Genomic DNA, 23149 nt, shown 5'->3' on the forward strand with positions numbered 1-23149 from the left:
TAGTATATGTTTTTGAGTCCCTTTGAAATAGTGATTAACTTTACACAGAGGGAACCTCAGCCAACTTTCAGACGGCAAAGCTGTAGTAGTCATGACAATCTTGTCATATTAAATACATTTATATGACCTGAAAAGCACTGATGTCTTGGTATGTGTCTGGGGTCATCTGGGTATTCTGGTTAGAATGGTCCAAACTTAGATAAGAAAATCTCACACAATCTAAGTGATCTTATGGTTCTTTGACATAAGAATACTGACTATATCTCATTCCAGGAGCACAGTGAAAACATAATGCCTAAGAAAATGAAGACTTTGTATCTAAAACATGACTTGTTTGGTAAATAACATTAGAAAAAAAGTATTTTAAAAAACCACTTTTCCTAAAAAGACAGACTGACCATGGGTTCTGACTAAAAGCTCAAGGTTCAAATTCAACATTAATTATACTCTATGAAATTTCCAATGTTAGATTATATTCTATGAAATTTCCGGTGTTAGGCAGAGACTGGGATCATTAACTAGAACAATTCTACAAAGGGCAATATTGCTCTGGTGGGATGGTTGATTCTGCAGAATGGCATTTTATTTAACAGACAGCATGGACTTCATACATATCCATTATCAGTGCCTTGAAAACCAAACAACTTTAAAAGTTAGCAGCAGTTTCTGCAAGTACAAAAATACACATTTATTACATAACATATGGTAGTAAAATTTGTCAAGATATATTATACAAACTCAAAGCATTTTAGATAAAGCATCAGTCTAATATATTATAGATTGATGGAGTATAATAAAATGACATATAGTCTGTCTTCAAATCGTACAATATAATACTTTACAGCAATATTAACAAACTATTCACATTAAGAATTACAGGAGTATCTAAGGGAACACAGATAGTAGGAATGGTTATTAAAAAACCTCAGCAACTATTTTCTTCTATGCTTTAAATTGGGTGAATGATTTTTTACCTAATATGAAAAAAAAAAAAGGCAATTTCTTTCAGAAAGACACTCCAAGCCGTAAGAGCTTCATTCACATCTTGCAGTTCTGACAGTAGTATGCCCTAAGGGAAAGGGGAGTCCCTGCTGACTTTATATATTATACCAAAAAAGATGCATATGGACACTTAGGAGTCTTAATATGTAGGACTGGTTAGTTATAAAGTGAAATCGACTTCACATCTGTGACTCAGATGGCCAGTGTCACAAAGTAGCTCTTTGGATACAGAGTTCTAAAAGATCATTGTAATGGTTAGCGCAAACAGGGCCATGTCCCCAAGAGGTAGGTAGCACCTATAGCTAATACTGAAATAATTTCTTCTATCTTAGAGAAAACATTTTTTCCCCCTATAACTGAAAATGCAACCTTTAGAACAAAAAAGAAATACCATTTGATATGACATTTTCTGGTGATTAATAAGACAAATAATTTAGAATAAGCTAGCTTGTGAGAGAAAGGTCCATCTGATGGTGAACTAAAGAGAATAAATGGGCTCAGAGCAACTTCTTATAGGTAAGTAGTTAATGTGAAAGAAGATGCACATCCATTTTTAGTGCCATCCCTGCATGCTAGTTGGCAAGGCCTGATAATCTATTCCTAGGTGATGAGATGTACTGCTGTAACCTTTAAGTCAAGAAAGCGGAGAAAGGTCCATGGATATAAAATAAACCAATGGGGTATAAGCCATGAAACATTTGGGGCAAAAATATGGAACAATGTCTGGAAGTAAAACCCAAAGCAAATGGCTGTCTGAGAAGGCCTGGTAGCCACTTTGTTGGGTATTCTACTGTGGGACTTCTTATAACCTGCCAACTTCAATATTGCTCTCTCAATTGCCAAACTAAACTATAAAAATCAGAAAAGGGATGATTTATAAGTATGTTTTTCTGGCTGACTGTAATCTAAGAGGCAGGACTGTGCAGAAACATTTCAGCAAAGTGATGCCATGGTTTGATCACATGTTAACAGCATTCGTGTAATTGAGAAAGGACAGTTGTTGTGGTCTTTTCCTCCACATTGAGAGTGAATGCTGTCAGGAGGTCACCTTCTAAATAGAAAAAGTTGCATTTTGGAAGAATGTTCCTAGTCAGAGACACCTTTGAAAAGGGTACTGAAATGAGCAGCCATTTTCTTCTTTCTCCTCACGACTCTGTTTCCTGAAGCCTTGCAAAGCACTTCAACACGAATGAAAAAACAAATCGACAAATACAACCAACAAAACTGGTATCATGGTACCCATGGCTTTTGAGTCACTCTGTTTTTCTCTACTCTAGCTGTAGCAATGGGCTGGTTCATGGAATGATTCTGTAAGGACACGTGATTAGTAAGATCCCACAAAAATGGCCATTGGCTTAGATTTAGGGAAAGATTTTACATGATATTCTTCATTACTGGACATACTCAATGTTTTGATTAGTGGCATTTTTCTTGCCTACTTATTAAAAACATTCCATGGAATGTAGATGGTTTCTCTGTACCCTTCCCCTCTCTCCTCAGGCCCCTATTCCTCATTCCTGATGTCTTGGTCTTCTCAGGACATCAATCTCACAGACTGTTCCAATAAGTGGTTCCTCTACAGAAGATGCTTTCTCTAGCCCTCTGTTAGTATCTCTAAAACCACATGACAGGACCAATCCCAACCTTTAATAAGAAAAAGCCTCCCAAACACTTAGGTGACAAAATTTTTAGCATAAAGTATTTGTCAAGTAGTCTCAATAAAGAGAATTATTTCGTTGTCCTAAGTATTAGCAATGATAATCCTTATGCTACCTCTCCCAGGTATCTTATACAAAGGGGTCACAATAATTATTGTCTATTATTATTAACTCAGTTCCTGTTCTCGTGGACATCAGATTCTTATTATGGTTAAATGTCTTTGGTTAAATACCTGTCCTCAATGTCGCAGACCACTGTAGGCCCTGAGTCTGGGCTGGTCACATCCTCTAGAGTCCAAGAGCTGGCTGAGGCTCTTTCCCAAGGCAGAGAACCAGAAGAGCTCTGACTACCAGGCTCTATTTCCTCAAGTGACTTCATGCACAGCTTAAGTCTGCTCTCCACCAGGCTGAATGGAGAGCTACAGTGTCTCTCTGAGTCCTGGAAGGGAGAAGAACTACACCTTTGGGCTGATTGCACAGGGGCCAGTCCTTCAGCTGCCCTTAAGGGCAAGTCTTTTTGTTCCTCTTGCAGTGAGTTGGCTTCTGGAACACCAGAAGCATGTGGGGGTGGCTCTAAGGGTCCTTTTGGAGAAGCTATTTTCTTTTCCTCTGGTCTGGCTGCCTTTGCTTTCTTTTTGAGGGACCAGTTTTTCAAACTGGCCACACCATTTCTCAACCATGTGCTGGGATGAAGAGTTACAGAATGCATTTGTGAATGCCACTCCATGGTCTCCTTCTTTGTATAGGCTGGGCGACTGCAAGCCTGCCCTGATGAGGGACCGGGCATTCCAGAAACATGGCTAGCATTGCTAAAGTCAGGAGAATGCTCTTCTTGTTTTCTCTGAGCCTGAAAAGTGCAATCTATTGGAGAGGAAGTCTCAGTGGGTGTAAACACAGAGTGTTCAGAAATCTGAGAAAAAGCACTGTCTTGGGAGCTTACTGATGAGCCGGATGGGGAAGTGCCTGGGGAGGATAAGCTGGAATAGCTGGTCCTTGGGCAAAGGTTTAATCTTGGGGGTAAAACCTTCTCAGTGTTTTGGTTTGTGGCACTACTCTTGCCCACCTCAATCCCCATGACTAAACTCTGATTAATAAGCTTCTGCCCCTCCATTTGCAAAGACTTATGCCGTTTGAGATAATCCTCCTCTTCATGCAAGAGACCAGCTTCACAGCTGGTTTTATGTTGTTTCTTTGAATAAATTCCCCTGAGATAGGTCAGCTTGCGGTTCTGGTCTTCTATGTTGGGCTCTGAGCAGCGCCGATGTGTCCTTGGACCCTTGAGGGCATCTGCTGTGTGTGGTGGGGAGTATCCAGATGTATTCACATCAAAGGGCTGGTTCTTGGAATGATCCTGTGAGGACATAGGACTATAAGACGCCACAGAAATGGCCACTGGCTTGGACTTAGGGAAAAGTTTCACATGATTTCCTTCACTACCAGACAAGCTCTTCTTCTTAGTGTTTTGAGTAGTGGCATTTTTCTTGCTGACATCAGTGCCTGTGACTAAACTCTGTTTAAAACATGTCTTTCCCTCTTCCTGGAGGGGTTGATTCTGCTTCAGATAGTCTTCATCTTTTTGAGAAAGAATTGCATCACAGCTGGACTTGCGTAGCTTTTTCTGATAAAACTCCCTGAGGTAGGAAAGCTTTGAATCCAGATAGTCGATGCTGGGCTCTGAGCAACGCCGGTGTCGCCTCAGGCTTTTTGCAGCACTTGCTGCAGCTGTGGACAGGTAGCTGGGTGTGCACATGGCAGATGGGGCCCTGGCATGATCCCGCAGTGGGATCTTTGTGTACACTAAAATGTTCACCGGCTTGGATTCAAGAGGCCGTTTCATTTGAACATCTTCATCTTTAGAATGGGCCAAGTCAAAGTCGCTTAGGGTTAAAAGGCCTTCCACCTCTGGCTGGTCAAGATCATAGTCACTGAGGGTTAAGACAGAGTCCATGCTTCTGCTCCCCTGGCCAAGTTTCTTTACCAAGTCACTGCATGGGGCATCAACATCCTCATTTAGCTCATTTTCCAAGCTGTCATAGGAGGAGTCATTCAGTTGAAAGCAAGAAATATCTGTCAAAAAAATTAAACCATGATTAACATATTTACTTAACACAAATATACTCATGCTTCCTTAAGAACAAACTATGGTGCTTAGCTGAATTCTCTTTTCATGTGGAGTGTTCAAATTCCTACTCTCAAGAAAGAGAGAATCTTTCACAATGTCAATTGTTAGTGAAGAATAAAAATAAAATTGCTGCGGTATAGGAGATTTATCTCAGTTCCTGATGAATGGGCTTTCCTTAAGTAAGATTTTCTTAAAGCAATGAGCATGTCATATGACCAAGAAATGGTAAAAAATATGAAGGAATTAATGCCTTCATAGTATAAGTATATCCAGATTCTGAGTAAGACTCTGCCTTCTAACAGATTGCTAGTTGTTATACATACGTAACACTAGTCTTGGGGAAACCATTTACTAACTCTAACAATGTCTCTTTTACAAAGTTCTTTAATATCCATTACCTTATTTAATCCTTACAACAACCATAAAAGTTAGACATTATTTTTATCCACATTTTAGAGATAAAGACGATGTTCAGTGGCATAGAATAACTGGCCAAAGATAACATATCTAGTAATTGATGGCACAAGGATTCATATTCTGAAGGCAGCTGTATGTCTTCGAATTCAGTGTTCCCCCACCCTCCCAGCCAAATGATGCTAGTTGTTTCAAACTGTTTCATAGCACACTAGAATTCTCATGTGTCTGAGGGACCAGTATAAGGAAGGAGAGGACAAAAACAAAAACAAAACACTCATGCCTCTACTACCTCTGGGCTTTCTACACTAGTTTCAATCATAGCAGTTCTGTTATATATATTAGGGTTATTCACAAAGTTAAAAAGCCCATCAAGAAACATCATACCACAGCATGCTGCCACTAACTTATTGAAGGCTGGAACCTAATCTTTATATAGTTCTTAATCCCACTACACTGTTAACATATGCTGACCTATTGGCAGGCCATCTAAGGAAGGATCAAAAAGCCCTGGGCCCCATTGACCTGGATCAGAGGCTCCTTTCACTTCAGCTGCTACGGGCTCCAGGAAAACCCCTATCCCAGCATGTTTACAAACATGTGTCTATTTCTCACAAAAACCAATCCAATTATTCACAATACCTGAGGCATTCTCTCTAGTGTCACATCTCACTGAAACCTCTCTGAAGAGGGAAGTGATTTCTTCTCCAAATATCCTAAGGCAGTTCTCAATCAGAAATTGTATAAGCAGGGAAACCTGTAAGAAAAAGGACAAACAAAGTATTACTTTTCATATTACATGTTTATAAATCACATTTCTATATAAATCCTGATTTTTAACAAAAAGCACATGTACCCACGGAAAAATTCATATCTGCTTTAAAAGTACATTAAACAGTTTCCCTAAAAAACTATGATACTTTTAAAAGTAGTTTGGGCATAGAAATGTAATCAATGGACTAAAGTTATTATTTGTAGACTTGGCTTAATGTTTTATATCAATGGCTCTGTAAAATTGGGTAAAGAAATATATTTTGTTATTAAAATTTATAAAGCATCATTAGACAAAGACTTATAAAAACTATTTTTTGTGTAAAGGGCAGGCTGTCATAAGCTTGGGAAGAGGGCTCATCTGCGAGTGCACTGTGAAGGAGAAAGACAGCTAGGAAGAAAACTTGTGTTCCTGACTAGTCTCTACCCAAGCATTTGGCTGACAGGTCTATCCATGTACTGCCACCTTCTGATAGGCTCCCTAACAAGAGGTGCTTGTGGGGAAAGGTAAGAGTTTATTAGGGAGCTTTGTGACTCCATTGAGAGGTACTGGAACCTTTCTGAAGTTTCCCTGCCCCAGTAGCTGAGGCCAAGGGGCAGGAGAAATGTTAAGAGCAAAGGGAACTGATATACCCACACCGCTTATTAACCGTCAGGGACTACAGGAGTGTGATTTCAAGTAACTACTGTATTATCACCAACTCCATTTTATTTTTAGATGAGGACACTGTGGGTCAATGTAATTTTGCCCAAGACTGTACATCTGGCAAGGGGTGGAGCTGAGAATGGAAGCTTAGCTGTCCTAGTTCCAAAGTCCTTTTTTTTTTTTTTCATTTAAAAAATCATATCAGCTGCTTTATCACTTTATGGTTTTAGTCATAGTGTTTAGCCTCCTTAAAGGGAAAAGAGAAGTAACCCACCTGCTATCATTTTCTACTTAACAATTCACTTTCCTATAGTTTACCAGTAAAGTCAAATTTATAAGGATACGGTATATTTAAGTTATTTAAGAAACCATCTTTTAGAATACCCCAAATTTCAGTTTCAAAATGGGGACTCAGTCTCCCAGGGCATAAAAATGAAAAACTTCATTACCTTTTTTGTAAATTCGTTTTCTAGTTCTGGGCTGGAGGAAGTAGGAGGCCAAAGAATACTTGGAGCGACACACACAGCTAAATTAAATGCAGTCATCTGATTGGATGAGGAATGTTGCTCAATGTTGTGTAACACCCCAAAAAGATACCTTAGGAGAACAACATTGGCTCTCGGAAGCTGGTCTAATAGCCTAAAGACAGAAAAATTACTCTTTAAGCAAGACATTTCATTTAGAAACTTGTAAAGACAAGCGACTCTCACTTTGAATGGGGAAGACGGCAAATCAAGAACACAGTTCAGATATGAAAGAGTTTCAGTTAACATGGTACCATACAAAGTGAGGACTGCCTGTACAGAAAGAAAAAATAGGCATTGGGAATTTATTTTTTGTTTTTGTATATTGTCTTCACATCTCAATGAAAATGTAAAAGAATGCAGAAAAATGTTTCATTAAAAAAAATGCTGCCTGAAATACTTCCCTGAAACTAGCATAATGCCAACTTAGGCCAATCCTGTAACATTTCAGAATATTTTCAACCAAAAACAACAAAAAGCTTTCTGATAAAATTAAACAGCAATTTATAAAATGCTCCTTTATTTCCAAGTAGCAACACAGAAATGCTGTCTCTTGGTAAGAACCCAAACCTTAGCTATCAAGACGTCCAGGTCCATTTTGAGAGCTTATGCTCTGCTCCACCAGCTTCCAAGGTCAATTTTGTCCTAAATGTTTCATTGTATCACTTTCACATATAAGTTGCTTATAATAGATTTTCTACTGTTCTCATGTTGTAATTGATAAGGGATTTGTAAATGATCAGTCAGCAAAAATGACTACTATTATCCAAAAAAGTTACAAATATACTGATATTCATGACTTTTTTTTTTTTTTCAATAGAAACCTGCAACCTAGGGAAAAGATAGTCTGACTGCTGTTTGCACAAATAGCAGGGAGGCCTTTCTTCAGCACAATGGACTGACAATGAGCATAGTTTTTGTAAGGGTAAGTTATGAAGGACTTTGAAATAGAACAAAAGATTACTGGGTGTAATCAATGGAAAATAAGGCATCTAGCATAAGCTTTTGGGTTTTCTGCTTGTATGGGGCCCTAAGATTTTTCACAATAAGAGCTATTTTACAACTCTGTGTAAGTTGTAACTAACTGATAGCAATGCATCTAATACTTGTCTAAAGATGTGAAAATTCTGGTGGAGGACAGAACTGATTTATCTGCACCCCTGCCCTGATAGAAAAGGTCAGTTTTGTTTGTATTTATTTGCAAATTCACTTTAGCATTTCTAATTCATATATATATATATGTGAATATATAAATGAATATATATGTGAATATATATGTGAATATATAAATGAATATATATGTGAATATATATGAATATATGAATATACAGGTGAATATATATGAATATATATGAATATATATGTGAATATATGTGAATATATATATATGAATATATGTGAATATATATATATGAATATATACCTACAATTTCAACTTTGAAATTTCCTTTGAACTGGTTGTAACATCTCACTAGTTCCCTCATAAACTATTTAAACAAAATATTTCACGTGTTCATATTTGCATGAGAGTCATAATTTTACCTTTTTCCAAAAAATCCTTTAACAGCTTATAGGATATATAGCAACACAGTTTAGAATTTGATGCTCACTATCTGAATGGTTTATGCCAAACTGTAATGGAAGTGGAGGTGGTATTTTGTTAAACGGCCTTGGTTTCTGGTGTCTTCAGCAGCTGTACTATGTTCTACTGGTGAAAGATGTAGATAATTCATATATGAAAGTTGCTTAAGAAAAAAAAACTGTACTAAACAAGCAAATGCAAGTACATAATATTGAGATTCTTGAGTATTCACAGAACTAGAAATACCGCTTTTTGTTAAGGGACATTTCTTTCCTACTCTCTTATAATGCAGGAAACGTCCAGGAATGGGGTAGTGAGTTCTACCAGCAATTTCCCTTTGCATGAGTAGAGACAGTACATCCTTTGTGATCAGACATCCTTTGCAACTCTGCTTTTCCTTTCCACTTTTCAAGGACTTAACTGTGTCTTTGCTGTGCTTCCACAACACTCTCCAAATCCCTCTTCTAGCACTGATTGTGCTGCATTGTAATTCTTGATTTTTCTATCTACCTTACCAGACTGAGTTCTGTGAGAAGACAGAATAGGTCATTTTCTCTGTATGACTTCAGTTGGTGAATGTACTATATGATGAGTTGTCTGGTTAATATTTACAAAAATTAAGATCATAAACTGAAGATTGGGCGCATAGTATTAGCTAGTGGACTAATGGATTTCAGCTCCTATCAGATTCAGGTATATGGAAGGTGTACAATGTTCAAGTATTACAATGTTCAACTATAAGATTAAGGAGGAAAACAATGAGAAACTAGCATAAATCTATTTTTAAACTGGTCCACATGAATATGACTCTGATAGCTGTCATTATTTTAATAAATAATCTTATAAGACATTTTTAAAGTATTTTTGAGACATGACCAAATTAGAATAATTACCTTTGAACAGTATTTATTTTCTCTTCATCATTTCCTTGATCCATTACAGAGACCCAGTGATCATAGAGATCTGATGAAAAAATACTTCCTGGAATATTTCGCAGAAAATCCTTAAATAGATGGAAAAACAAATATTTCAAATCATTATCCTCATGCCAAATATGTATTAGAGAAAGCAGAAGACACTTTGTTGAAAAGTTCCCTTAAGTACTCTCTTCTGTGAACTACACAGAGCTCTGCACCAACTCTCCATTGACTTGGGGACACAGAAACATGTACTTTGATTTTCTTATAGCAAAAATCATTGGGATAACTGGAGTCTTCATTATGGTGGGAAAATAAAGGACAACTCATTTGGCTGAAACTTACTGTTTGCATATATTTTAGTGAACTAGTATGACATGACAAGGTCTGGCAGTAAACCATCCTAAATTCCTTTTCCCCTGTCCCTTAGACGGCTAGTTCAAGGAAATGAACCAAGGTATCTATGAGGTTCATTGTCTGGTAGTCATTCATTGAATCATTCTATATGCATTTATTCATATGTGCCAAGCACTATTTAAGTTGCTAGGGATAGAGAAGTGAACAAAACAAAGTCTCTGTTATCTTAGAACTTATATTCCAGTGTTATTAGTGCAAAATTGCATCAAGAGGCACTTAAGGTTTCTCCCTGTATTCCCTGTAGAAAGGCTCTCATATATTTGGGGAGAGAGAGCATTTCAGGTGATGGCTGGGTTCTAGAAACTTAGGCAGCACACCCATGCCTGATGTACGCTAAATAACATGTCCACGGGATATTATCCTTTTCTAGGAGACCCTATTCTGCTGAGACCACTGGCAGAGCTGAGTGTGGTAAGGTTGAACTATGACACAAACAGGTTATGATCAAGTTCGTTTGTTGTTTAGCTTTTGTTGTTTGGCTTTTGTTTACAAAAAGCTTAAAAATAACAAAATTTGGTTCTTGTCCTGGTCCTACAGAGTTGATTCTAGGCCAACTGTCTCTCTTGCTTTTGGTATGGCACTACCAAGGTCAAGCTTGCAGTCTGATCTCCACCTTAGTAAACTTTAGGCAGAGTAAACTCAACATCGTGTTTAAGTACCATACACATGGTTGGCTACCCTCTTGCAATTTCCTGCTTACAACATGAAGACAGGTGAAAGTCTGCAATTGGGGAATTTTAACTCTTGCTAAACCAAATCAATAATTTTATCTATGTGCCTTATTGAAGGCAACACACAACTTGTTACTTAGATATCATGTTTATAACAGTAATATAGAAGCTGTGATAACTTATTGTTACAATTAGCTGATTATGTGGGCATCTTCCCCACTTGCTTATGAGCTCCTCCAGGGTAGGGACAGACCCTTCTTTGTACATGTCAATGCCAAGCACAGTCCTAGCCATAGTAGAGGACATTAGTGAACTGCTGCTATATTGCATATGGCCGAATATTAATGGGAGCCAAGAGAAGGCCAATCAACTGTAACTGAGATTTTAAGATAATTTGAAAAGCCTCTTTGTAGTCATGTCACTTTATTACTATCCTTTTTTTTATTAGAATGTTTAACAAGAAGGAAGATTGACTAATTCAAAGTCTTCTTCTGTTCTATTATATCTTCTAGCAGAAATGTGCCTGCATGCTTGTGATTCAGGTATATCATTACAAAAGTTACCTCTTTTTGGGTAAAGTGATGGAATTTTCATAATTCCAGACTAATTTTAGCTGCTGTACCCACTTTAGAAGTTAGATTTAGAAGAAGCAAAATCTGTTATTTCAAAATGTGGTAGGGACAATAGCTCTCTTTTTAAATCTCAGTGGAAAACAAACTTATGATCTGTCTTGAAGAAAAACATCATTAACATCTTAAACCTACACTTGAAAGATAATAACTCGTAACATCTCAATGAACTCTCCCACAGCTGGAATAACAAGTTATGAAATACAACCATCATCACAGCTGAGAAGGATGTGAAAGCCGATTCTGCACTGCAATCACCAGCTCACAGCACTTAGTTGAATGTCTCCTCTCCTGCAAAACCAGAGCCAAGGCCATCAGCAGGACCCTCAAAGTCATCTGAGATGAGATACTGCAGGATTAAATATGAACTTTTCCTCAAAGGTTTGATGGATCAAAGTTATAGTGTCTTCAGCAATTTTTATCCAATTATAGTTTGAAGAGTTAAGCTATAACTTACGCTGGTTTTGCTTAAATACAAGTTTAAGTGAAAAAAAGTACCACTTCAAAACAGATTTAAAAAGAAGAAATAAAACAAAAGCTTGAAAACTTTTGCTAAAAATTATCTCCCTTTCTGCAACCACTTGGAAGAAAAGGGGGTAAAACATACGATAAAATGTTAATTACTTGGAACACATTTAACTAGGCTTTTCAATCATTTGGATCATTTTTTGCCTTTTGGTTATTTTTGGACAAATATTTCTGCAATTTGAAACATAATTTAACTCTTCTAGAACCATGCCTCTTTGCAATAGCATCAATAGTTTAGCACAAAATTTTAAGAAGTGTAATGCTATGAAGAATAGCATAGTAAGAATTTTTTTTTTCTGCAGACATTCTTGGTTGTTAAAGAAAATTGTTTTAAAACACAAGCTTGGGAGGCCGAGGCGGGCGGATCACGAGGTCAGGAGATCGAAACCATCCTGGCTAACACAGTGAAACCCCATCTCTACTAAAAATACAAGAAAATTAGCAGGCTTGGTGGCAGGCACCTGTAGTCCCAGCTACTCAGGAGGCTGAGGCAGGAGAATGGCGTGAACCCGGGAGGTGAAGTTGCAGTGAGCCGAGATCGCGCCACTGCACTCCAGCCTGGGCAACAGAGCGAGACCCCAACTCAAAAAAACAAAAAAACCCACAAGCTTTACCTTTGTAAACTGAGATATATATATAAAAGAAAAATTTATCATGCATAAAAAACCTTGGCATATATATATCTGGCTACATATTTTTACATATGTATATTTGTATTTTACATATATATATTTTTATTGTGTTCCAGGACTGAAGAGTAATTATAAACCCTGTGCAAAACAGATGAGATGACCTTAGCCTCAACCCTCCAGTTCTCTTGCATGGTATCTAATTGCAAAAATCTATAGCAGGGTTTAAGAGCAGATATGGCTTATTTATCCAGAAAATCTGATTGTATATAAAGTCATGAAGTAACATTCTGTAAGCACCTGGGCACTCAGCTGGAGTAGAGGTATGCAAGAATCTTCTTCACCATATTTTCCTTAGCTTGGTTTTCATGTTTCAGCCTGAGATACAGGCTGGGGCCTTGTCTCAACCCCTAGCTCTGGTGCATTCCAATCCTTTGGGAGGTAGGAGCCTGACACAGGTCTGCAGAAGATACTGCTAAGGTCAAAAGCTCTGCTTACAGCTCATTTTGACTGTAGGTGTTTCCAAAAATGTAGAGCATTTCCAAGAATGTGTGGGCAGAAAACATTTTAGAACTCTCTATCTCTGTAACTATGGATGTGACTTAAATAACAATGGGTAAAGTGTTAAGAACCACAAAGAATGCCAAGTGTGGTAAAAGTAAAGGAAAACTTAGATGCTGAAGTCGTTCCTACTCCACTTTTAAAGTAAAAGGCATTAGGCTGGGTGCGGTGGCTCACGCCTATTATCCCAGCTCTCTGGGAGGCTGAGGCAGGCAGATCACCTGAGGTCAGGAATTAGAGACCAGCCGGGCCAACATGGTGAAACCCCATCTGTACTAAAAATACAAAAATTAGCTGGACCTGGTAGTGCATACTTGTAATCCCAGCTACTCGGGAGGCTGAGGCAAGGAGAATTACTTGAACCCGGGAGGTGGAGGTTGCAGTGAGCCGCGATCATGCCACTGCACTCCAGTCTGGGCGACAGAGTGAGACCCCGTCTCAAAAAAAAAAAAAAAAGGAAAAGGCACTAGAGGACAATGGAAGTCATGATGATTATGAAAATAAATGGAATTTTCAGTAATCTCAGCAATTTTTTATTTCAATTGTGAGGCAAATGTTTATTATGGCAAACTTCTTTAACTATTTTCAAATGTCTAATGTTTATATTTGAAAACTGCCTTCATTAAGAAGGTAGTAAGATAGTGAGGAAATCATAAGCACAATGTCTGTTTTGGTATACATGTGTTTTTTGATCTTTTAAACTTAAAATTTTTATTTTTTACATGGAGTGGCAGAAGTAAAGATGAGATTAGTGTGGGATAAAAAATTTAAAAAGCATATTTGATACGTCATATCATCAGTGGTAGCTTTAGTCCAATGTTGACTTTGTGAAATGTTTTTATAACACTTTTTAGTGTTAAAAATTATGTTAATAAATCTATTATGGGTCTTTGCAAATAGGAACAATGTTCATAATGAAAAAGTAAAACACCCTCTTTCTCTAGAGCTACACCATGGGGTAGATAAAGGGATGACTCTTCTTACCTTTAAGACAGATGCTATCACAAAAATAGATTCACAGTCTAGGTGTACTTCGACTCCAGAATTCAATTTCTCTTTTAGTTCTCTGCAGGATTTCACATTGGCTGATTGCCTGAAGATACCTTTGGTGAGAGGTCCTTTTTGATTAAGAAAGAAAAGCATATCCTATGGGGAAGCAAAGGAAAATAAACAAAATGACACTTCACACACACAAATAAGGGAATGTATACTTGCCCTCTTTGGATGCCAGAGGCTAGGGTGTGCTAGGGTAAAAGCACTGAAGGATTGGAGCTAAACAAATGGCTGGAAAAATTAAAGTCACCTTTTTGGAGAGTGGAAGAGTGGTTACCAGGGGCTGGGGGTGGTGGTGAGGTTGGGGAGATGTTGGTCAAAGGATACAAAATTTCAGTTAGGAGGAATAAGGTCACATGATCTATTATATAACATTATGATTATAGTTAATAATGTATTATATTCCTAAAAATTGCTCAGAGAGTGAATTTTAAGTGTTCTTTAATTTTGCTTTCTATCACTATGTCCTGCTTACAGTGTAAGAAGAGAATGGGTTTTGAAGACAAGCAATCCATGGGATTCAAAACCTAGTTATGCCACTTGGTTACTGTGTATTGTGTAACATTGAGTACAGTACTGAGGCTTTAAAACAATTTGTAAAGGGGTGGGATGATGACATGATAACAAATATCCCCAAAATTTGTTGTGAAGAATAAATAAAGTGGCTAGACAAGTGTCTGGCATTTATAGATGCATAATATAGTATAAAATGCCATATACCTAGTATAGTGCTTGAAGGATACTGGAGACTCAATACTGCTTAGCAGTGATTATTTAAAATATCAACTGGAGATAATATAAACCCAGTGGCTTTCATCTGACCCACTTTATATACAAAAGATAAATAAATGCCAGGGAATGTATCTTTATGCGTGAGCACTTGAAATATAAATAAAACGGATTTAAAAACCTAACTGTAGGATTGAGTAGTTTCTGTTGCTACAATGATCAAAGAAGACGTTGAGAACAATGTGACGTTCAAGAAAGGATTTGTGAGGAATAATGTGAATTCTCTGTCTGCAGGGCAAATTCTGCTTTATCTGAGAAAGCTTACATGGCTCTTTCCTAGGTTATCTCTTCCTATTATGTCTTCCTTCTGATTTCACAGTAGCTAAATCAGATTTTGTTATTTGGAGGAATAATAATGAAGATTCTTAGCCAAAGACAGTGATGTCTATAATTTTTCCATTTGGGGACAGATTTACCTCACAGAGCTCTCCTTTCCCAAACACCCTTTCCCATCAGTTTACAGACCAAAATGAGCCTTACCAAGACAGGTTTGGGCAGATTGTCATTCTCACAAATATCTGGCAGAGAAATTCCAAAGAGCTGTCCTGGCATAGGTGATGTTGGCGATGTGGGCAAGTTGTCCAGGTGAGTGCTAGAACCTCGCCAGAAGGCCCAGTTTATGATAGATCTTCTCCTTTTAAATGTCTTATGACCTGAATCTAAGGAAGAAGTGAGCTTATTAGAAAAGTGAGTTTCATTCACTTAATCTTATTTCTATAATTTCCATTTTATGGTATGTTTGTTGCTATGGCTCAAAGAGAAAAAGATGCTAATAGATGGCTTTTGTCATTGACAATTCAACCTATAAAATTTCATTATGGTATCTTACAAATGAAAGACGAATCAATGAAGGAAGAATCAAATGTTTGGGTTCTTCTCCCATCCAACTTTTGGACATCACTGGTCTGTTTACTAGAGTTTTGGCACTACATTTTCAAAGGTGAAAGACTCCCTTATTGAACTGTAACAACTAAAAGCAAAAAGCGTTTCATACAAACCCATTTATTTTCCCATTTTAAAGATGAGACTAAGCATACGAAAAGTTTAAATAAGACTATAGTTAAATACTGAGAAAAAAGAAAGGGAAAATAAAGGTGGAAGGGGAAGTAGGAGTAAGAGAAGGACAAGATTGAAAGGGAAAAGGAGGAAGAAAAAGGAAGAAGGAAGAGAAGGGACGAGGGGAGGAGAAGAAAGAGGAGAGGAGTTTTCTCTGTTAAGATGTTCTTTAGAAATAAAGAATGCTTTAGTATCTGACATCCTACTCTCTCCTCTTGAGAACACAGGAAGCTAATGTCCTAAAGTGTTTTCCTTTCTTTGCAACTGTAGACTTTTATGTTTCTTTTCAGTTCTTCACTTTAAAGTATGTTTAAGGAAGCATGGATGGACACAAACATGAGTGAGACTTGCCCTTACTGATGAAGTTTATAATCTACTTCATCAGTCGGGGGGGAGGGGGAGAAAAGCAAGTATGTTAATAAATATAATGTCATGAGGTAGGAACAAAGTACTAAAAGCATTCAGAGAAAAGTAAATCACATCTGGTCAATAAGAGGGAGGGGGTGATCTTGGGGGTGTTTGCATTTGACTTGGATTTTGAATGAACAAGATTTTAACAGATAGAGCATCTGGCATAGTGCCTTCCATCTAGTGAGTACTCACTAAATCATTATTAAACAATAATTGAAATTGAGGAGGGATTTAAGTAGAAAAAGACAACATGAAAAAGAACAGGCAGAAGAAAGGTCAACAGTAAGGTATGGTTTTATACCATAGTGCCAAAATGTTTTTGGTGTCATTTGTGTCTACTTTTAACATGAAGTTTAACAGGTTTGCTTATGATTTAATACATAAAAAGCTCTTTATTAAAAGTGGCTGACCTCTCTGTCCCCTCTTCCCAACAGATACACACAAGTAACAACTATAAACTCTGGAAAACCAACCAAAATAAACCTAGCTGAAGGCACTAAAGAGTGAGCAAAAGAAGGTAGATATAGAGGTCAAAGTGTGACACTTGGATGAAGGGAATGGCATAGCACTGGGTGAGTTTTCTAATCTTACAGCTTTTAGACTGAGAGCAGGCCCCCGGGTAATGGGGGTGACTAAAAGTTGAGAAGAAACCTGTACTCTTACTGGCTTGAAGAACTAGAGAAGGGAGACAGAGGTACCCACAGCTGGAAAGTGAGGGGGGATCCCAGAAAGAAGAAAGCCTGATAGTGGGAGCCCTAAATATTATATATAAATTCTGCCCACATCTCTGGCTAACCCCTGAAGCTTGCATTCATGCAGGCAGATTCAAAACAGTTTGCAATTAAGGTTGACAGAACTGAGATTTGGGGAGCCATAATGCCTAGGCAGTACCCACTCATGGTTTGACTCCATTTTCTCCAGTGAGACTGCACGAGAATTGGTAATTAGACTGGCTGTGTGGCACTGTTCTTATGACACCAAACTAAACTTACACGGAGATGTTCCCAACATTCCCTGATAATGAAATACTGAAGGGTTGATCTTTTCAAGGACACAGTCAGCAGTCTTGTCATTTCAGTGGAATTAGACATGTTAATTCCAAAGAAGTCTTCTATATTGTTTGGCTACCTTAGCATTTTATTTCCTTAGAATAAACTACTTAACTAAATATTTAAAAAGCCAAGTTGTGGGAGGATAGATAAGTAACATTTTACAAAATGGACTTAAGATCATCATCTACACATCACTTCCTTGAAATACAGCAAACGCATCATCAGTGTACACACACAGGTATGTAAACCTTCTTGGCTCTAGAGTCAGGAGCCTCTCTGCACTCCCAGTTCAGACACTTATTTGGACCAAGTTACTTAACCTCTTTTCTTTCCTCAACCTTAAAATGTAAAGGATATGAATTAGCCCTCAAAGGCTTATTGAAAGGATTGTATAGGATAATCTATGAAAAGTACTACTTTGTCACAGTGATCTTGATGAACGCTGTCAAGATACCAATCTCCTCCCCACAAAGAGGACAACCTCTCTGCACCTACTCTCCTTGTGGTTTCACAGCCTTCAGCAGGTATCCGGATATGAAGGAATACAAATACTCCACTTAAGTAAAGCAGTTTCTTCCTGCTCTGACATTCTCAACCTCCATTATTTAAAAAAAACAAAACAAAAACGGAAAAGGACCAACCAAAAAAAGTCCAGTACCAGATGGATTCACAGCCAAATTCTACCAGAGGTACAAGGAGGAGCTGGTACCATTCCTTCTGAAACTATTCCAATCAATAGAAAAAGAGGGAATCCTCCCTAACTCATTTTATGAGGCCAGCATCATCCTGATACCAAAGCCGGGCAGAGACACAACCAAATAAGAGAATTTTAGACCAATATCTTTGATGAACATTGATGCAAAAATCCTCAATAAAATACTGGCAAACCGAATCCAGCAGCACATCAAAAAGCTTATCCACCATGATCAAGTGGGCCTCATCCCTGGGATGCAAGGCTGGTTCAACATACGAAAATCAATAAATGTAATCCAGCATATAAACAGAACCAAAGACAAAAACCACATGATTATCTCAATAGATGCAGAAAAGGCCTTTGACAAAATTCAACAACCCTTCATGCTAAAAACTCTCAATAAATTAGGTTTTGATGAGACATATCTCAGAATAATAAGAGCTATGTATGACAAACCCACAGCCAATATCATACTGAATGGGCAAAAACTGGAAGCATTCCCTTTGAAAACTGGCACAAGACAGGGATGTCCTCTCTCACCACTCCTATTCAACATAGTGTTGGAAGTTCTGGCCAGGGCAATCAGGCAGGAGAAGGAAATAAAGGGTATTCAATTAGGAAAAGAGGAAGTCAAATTGTCCCTGTTTGCAGATTACATGATTGTATATCTAGAAAACCCCATTGTCTCAGCCCAAAATCTCCTTAAGCTGATAAGCAACTTCAGCAAAGTCTCAGGATACAAAATCAATGTACATAAATCACAAGCATTCTTATACACCAATAACAGACAAACAGCCAAATCATGAGTGAACTCCCATTCACAATTGCTTCAAAGAGAATAAAATACCTAGGAATCCAACTTAAAAGGGATGTGAAGGACCTCTTCAAGGAGAACTACAAACCACTGCTCAATGAAATAAAAGAGGATACAAACAAATGGAAGAACATCCCATGCTCATGGGTAGGAAGAATCAATATCGTGAAAATGGCCATACTGCCCAAGGTAATTTATAGATTCAATGCCATCCTCATCAAGCTACCAATGACTTTCTTCACAGAACTGGAAAAAACTACTTTAAAGTTTATATGGAACCAAAAAAGAGCCCGCATCGCCAAGTCAGTCCTAAGCCAAAAGAACAAAGCTGGAGGCATCACACTACCTGACTTCAAACTATACTACAAGGCTACAGTAACCAAAACAGCATGGTACTGGTACCAAAACACAGATATAGACCAATGGAACAGAACAGAGAGCCCTCAGAAATAATGCTGCCTGTCTATAACTATCTGATCTTTGAAAAACCTGACAAAAACAAGAAATGGGGAAAGGATTCCCTATTTAATAAATGGTGCTGGGAAAACTGGCTAGCCATATGTAGAAAGCTGAAACTGGATCCCTTCCTGACACCTTATACAAAGATTAATTCAAGATGGATTAAAGACTTACATGTTAGACCTAAAACCATAAAAACCCTAGAAGAAAACCTAGGCAATACCATTCAGGACATAGGCATGGGCAAGGACTTCATATCTAAAACACCAAAAGCAATGGCAACAAGGGCCAAAATTGACAAATGGGATCTAATTAAACTGAAGAGCTTCTGCACAGCAAAAGAAACTACTATCAGAGTGGACAGGCAACCTACAAAATGGGAGAAAATTTTTGCAACCTACTCATCTGACCAAGGGCTAATATCCAGAATCTACAATGAACTCAAATTTACAAGAAAAAAAAACCCCATCAAAAAGTGGGTGAAGGATATGAACAGACACTTCTCAAAAGAAGACATTTATGCAGCCAAAAGACACATGAAAAAATGCTCATCATCAATGGCCATCAGAGAAATGCAAATCAAAACCACAATGAGATACCATCTCACACCAGTTAGAATGGTGATCATTAAAAAGTCAGGAAACAACAGGTGCTAGAGAGGATGTGGAGAAATAGGAATACTTTTACACTGTTCGTGGGACTGTAAACTAGTTCAACCATTGTGGAAGTCAGTCTGGTGATTCCTCAGGCATCTAGAACTAGAAATACCATTTGACCCAGCCATCCCATTACTGGGTATATACCCAAAGGACTATAAATCATGCTGCTATAAAGACACATGCACACGTATGTTTATTGCAGCACTATTCACAATAGCAAAGACTTGGAACCAACCCAAATGTCCAACAATGATAGACTGGATTAAGAAAATGTGGCACATATACACCATGGAATACTATGCAGCCATAAAAAATGATGAGTTCATGCCCTCTGTAGGGACATGGATGAAACTGGAAACCATCATTCTCAGCAAACTATCGCAAGGACAAAAAATCAAACACTGCATATTCTCACTCATAGGTGGGAATTGAACAATGAGAACACATGGACCCAGGAAGGGGAACATCACACACCAGAGACTGTTGTGGGGTGGGGAGAGGGGGGAGGGATAGCATTAGGAGATATACCTAATGCTAAATGACGAGTTGATGGGTGCAGCACACCAACATGGCACGTGTATACATATGTTACAAGCCTGCACGTTGTGCACATGTACCCTAAAACTTAAAGTATAAAAAAAAAAAAAAAAACAGAAAAGGAAACTAAACCTTTTCTGAAGTCCAGGAAGGGGTTCCTGTATGTCTAGCAAGGTCAATCTATGCAAATATGTGTTTAATATATATGTGAATATATATGTTGAGTATTTGTGCTCAGTCTTGGTTTGCTCACATTTACTTGATTTTTATTTATTATTATTATTTTTTTAGAGATGAGGTCTCACTATGTTTGCCCAGGCTAGTCTCAAACCCCTGGGCTCAAGCAAGCCCTGCCTTGGCCTCCCAAAGTGCTAGGATTACAGGCGTGAGCCACTGTACCCAGCCCTGATTTTATTATTTCTAAAACAATCAAAATAAAAACATTTGATTTTTTAGCTTTCACACATTTAAGAAGAATGCTCTATCAAAAAGTTATATACTCAGCTACCCTATGAGTGTTGACAGAGGATAAAGTAGAAATTGAGTCTTTTACTTTATCATACTCTCAGCTGTAGCCATGCGTTTTGCTATATATACACATGGCATTCAACCTGAGTGTTCAGAATTCCTCTGGCACTGAGAGAAAAAAATTTCATTAAAGTTTACTTTCTTACAGAGCTTTTAATGCACAGATCTTACTTTCTAAATGTCACAAAGGCTAATGAAAAAACATGCTATTGCTATAAGAAATGAGGGATGTAAATGTAAAGCAAACTAAATTCAAGTAAATCTAGCTTTCCTAAATGTCCCTGGCAAGATTCAAGTTAGTGTGTTTATGTGCTTAAATTAGATAACTGAATGTTAAAAATTACAGTTCTTAAAACTTTGTGTTTATATAATAATAATCATAACAACAAAAAATGTTAGAAATTCTACTCCGGCCATGTAACTCCCCAAATTAAGAATATCCCCACCTTTTTTTTTTTTTCCCTAGAGTAGAAAACACAGAGGTGAATACAGGGTAAACAGAAAAAAACATGTATCCCATATTTTACCAGCCACCATAAAAGTTTAATTCCAGTTCAGTCGTAGGTCTGAAGCAGGTGTGGAAAGTGAACCTACTTTGGGCATAGAGCTGGGAGTTCAGGACAGACTGGAACTCCAAGAACTACTTCAGACTACACTCACAAAGATTCCATTTAATTCCAGAACTCTTCCATTCCACTCAAGTTTTTCCATACTAGGGTTGAGTAAGCCATTCAATCTTTCATTTAATTTCTACTCTGTTCTATACACTAGACTAAGCCCTGGGATGAGTTCCCAGGTCTTAAGAAGGTCATTGTCTAAAGAGACAAGTAGATTATATAAACAGATAATCATAATGTGATTTTTTAAATGTGTTACACTAGAGATGTGTATAAAGTGCTACCTGCCTGAAGGAACAAAGATTTCCTAGAAGTAATGATGGCAGCAGCGGGCTGTCTGGAGTGGCTGCTGCCATCACACTGGCTGTAGTGGGGAGGCGTGGCCAGGGCTGCAGGATTCATGAAGCTGGCAGGGGCTGGGGACAAGCAGGAGCCCTGCCCCTTCTGAGTTGGGGTGGGAGGTCCCTGCGTGCCACTGCAGACACCCAAGCCATGGCTGTGGACCCTGACACCCCTGGACTCTCAAGACCTGGGAGCAGGTGGGAGCCCTGCCCTCCCGGGTGGAGGTGCAGCCATCTAAGTTGTGGTTGCAGGCCTGAGCTTCCTGCTCCACACAGAAGGTAGGAGCCTTGCCCTCCCAGGAGCTGCAGCTGTCCAAGTCATGGCTATAGACCAGGCCTCCCTGTGCTCTTGTGTAGGGACAGGTAGGAGCCCTGCCCTCCCAGGTGTAGCTCCAGTCACCCAAGTCATGGCTGCAGACCCAGGCCTCTTGCTCCATGGAACATGCAGAGCCCCATTCTCCAACACAGCTGTAGCGAACCAAACTGCGACTGTAGACATAGACATTTCTGTACTCTTGGGGGCCCTTAAGGCCACCCCTGCCCTCACAGGCTCAGAAGTGCCTGCTACCATTGCCTGGCTTCTCCCTGCTGTTGGCACCTGCTCTGATCATGGTGCAAAGTTGGGTGAGTCCAAGTGCTGTTGCAGCCCAGCCGGGTTGTGCAAACACTTGGGGCAGTGCTGACATGCCAGCCCCCTGGTGCCTTGGACTGCTCTGGACTTTGGGTGCCAATGAGCATAGGAGGGAAGCTGATCGGGGGCTGATGCAGCTCGGTGCTGGCCAGCAGGTGCCCCTTTGCACCTATAGCCTGGGTGCCAAGAACAGCAGCAGGAGGCAGAAAGGTTCCTGGGCAGAAGGGGGTGAGTCCCTGGTGAGGCCTACTTTTAGGCCAGGGAGGGCCCGAAAGCTGGGGGCTGGGCTGCCAGTCCTGTGGACTGGAGTGGGAACTTGTGGTGCTTTTTCTGGGTCTGCCCATGGCTGCCCATGGACAAATAAGCATGCTTTTCCTCCCCTCTGAGGCCCATAAAACCCCTAGGCTCAGCCAGAGCTGAGCAGATGTCCTGACAAC

The 23149-nt window shown here is 38.8% G+C and overlaps 1 protein-coding gene across 2 annotated transcripts in view; it reads right to left on the reverse strand.

Annotated features, from left to right (window-relative positions):
- Window positions 1-561: 561 nt before the first annotated feature.
- Window positions 562-23149, reverse strand: part of ARHGAP20 (Rho GTPase activating protein 20) — a 132176-nt gene continuing 109588 nt past the window's right edge. For both annotated transcript variants that reach the window (XM_054440284.2, XM_054440285.2), the window contains exons 10-15: window positions 15394-15572; window positions 14056-14217; window positions 9613-9722; window positions 7063-7252; window positions 5839-5953; window positions 562-4727 (exon numbers count right to left, since the gene is read on the reverse strand). In XM_054440284.2, coding sequence (XP_054296259.1) covers window positions 2872-4727; window positions 5839-5953; window positions 7063-7252; window positions 9613-9722; window positions 14056-14217; window positions 15394-15572 — 2612 coding nt within the window. In that variant the 3' untranslated portion in view covers window positions 562-2871. The remainder of the gene's footprint in view (window positions 4728-5838; window positions 5954-7062; window positions 7253-9612; window positions 9723-14055; window positions 14218-15393; window positions 15573-23149) is intronic.

This window comes from Pongo pygmaeus, chromosome 9 (assembly GCF_028885625.2).
Source record: "Pongo pygmaeus isolate AG05252 chromosome 9, NHGRI_mPonPyg2-v2.0_pri, whole genome shotgun sequence".
Classification (NCBI taxonomy): domain Eukaryota; kingdom Metazoa; phylum Chordata; class Mammalia; order Primates; family Hominidae; genus Pongo; species Pongo pygmaeus.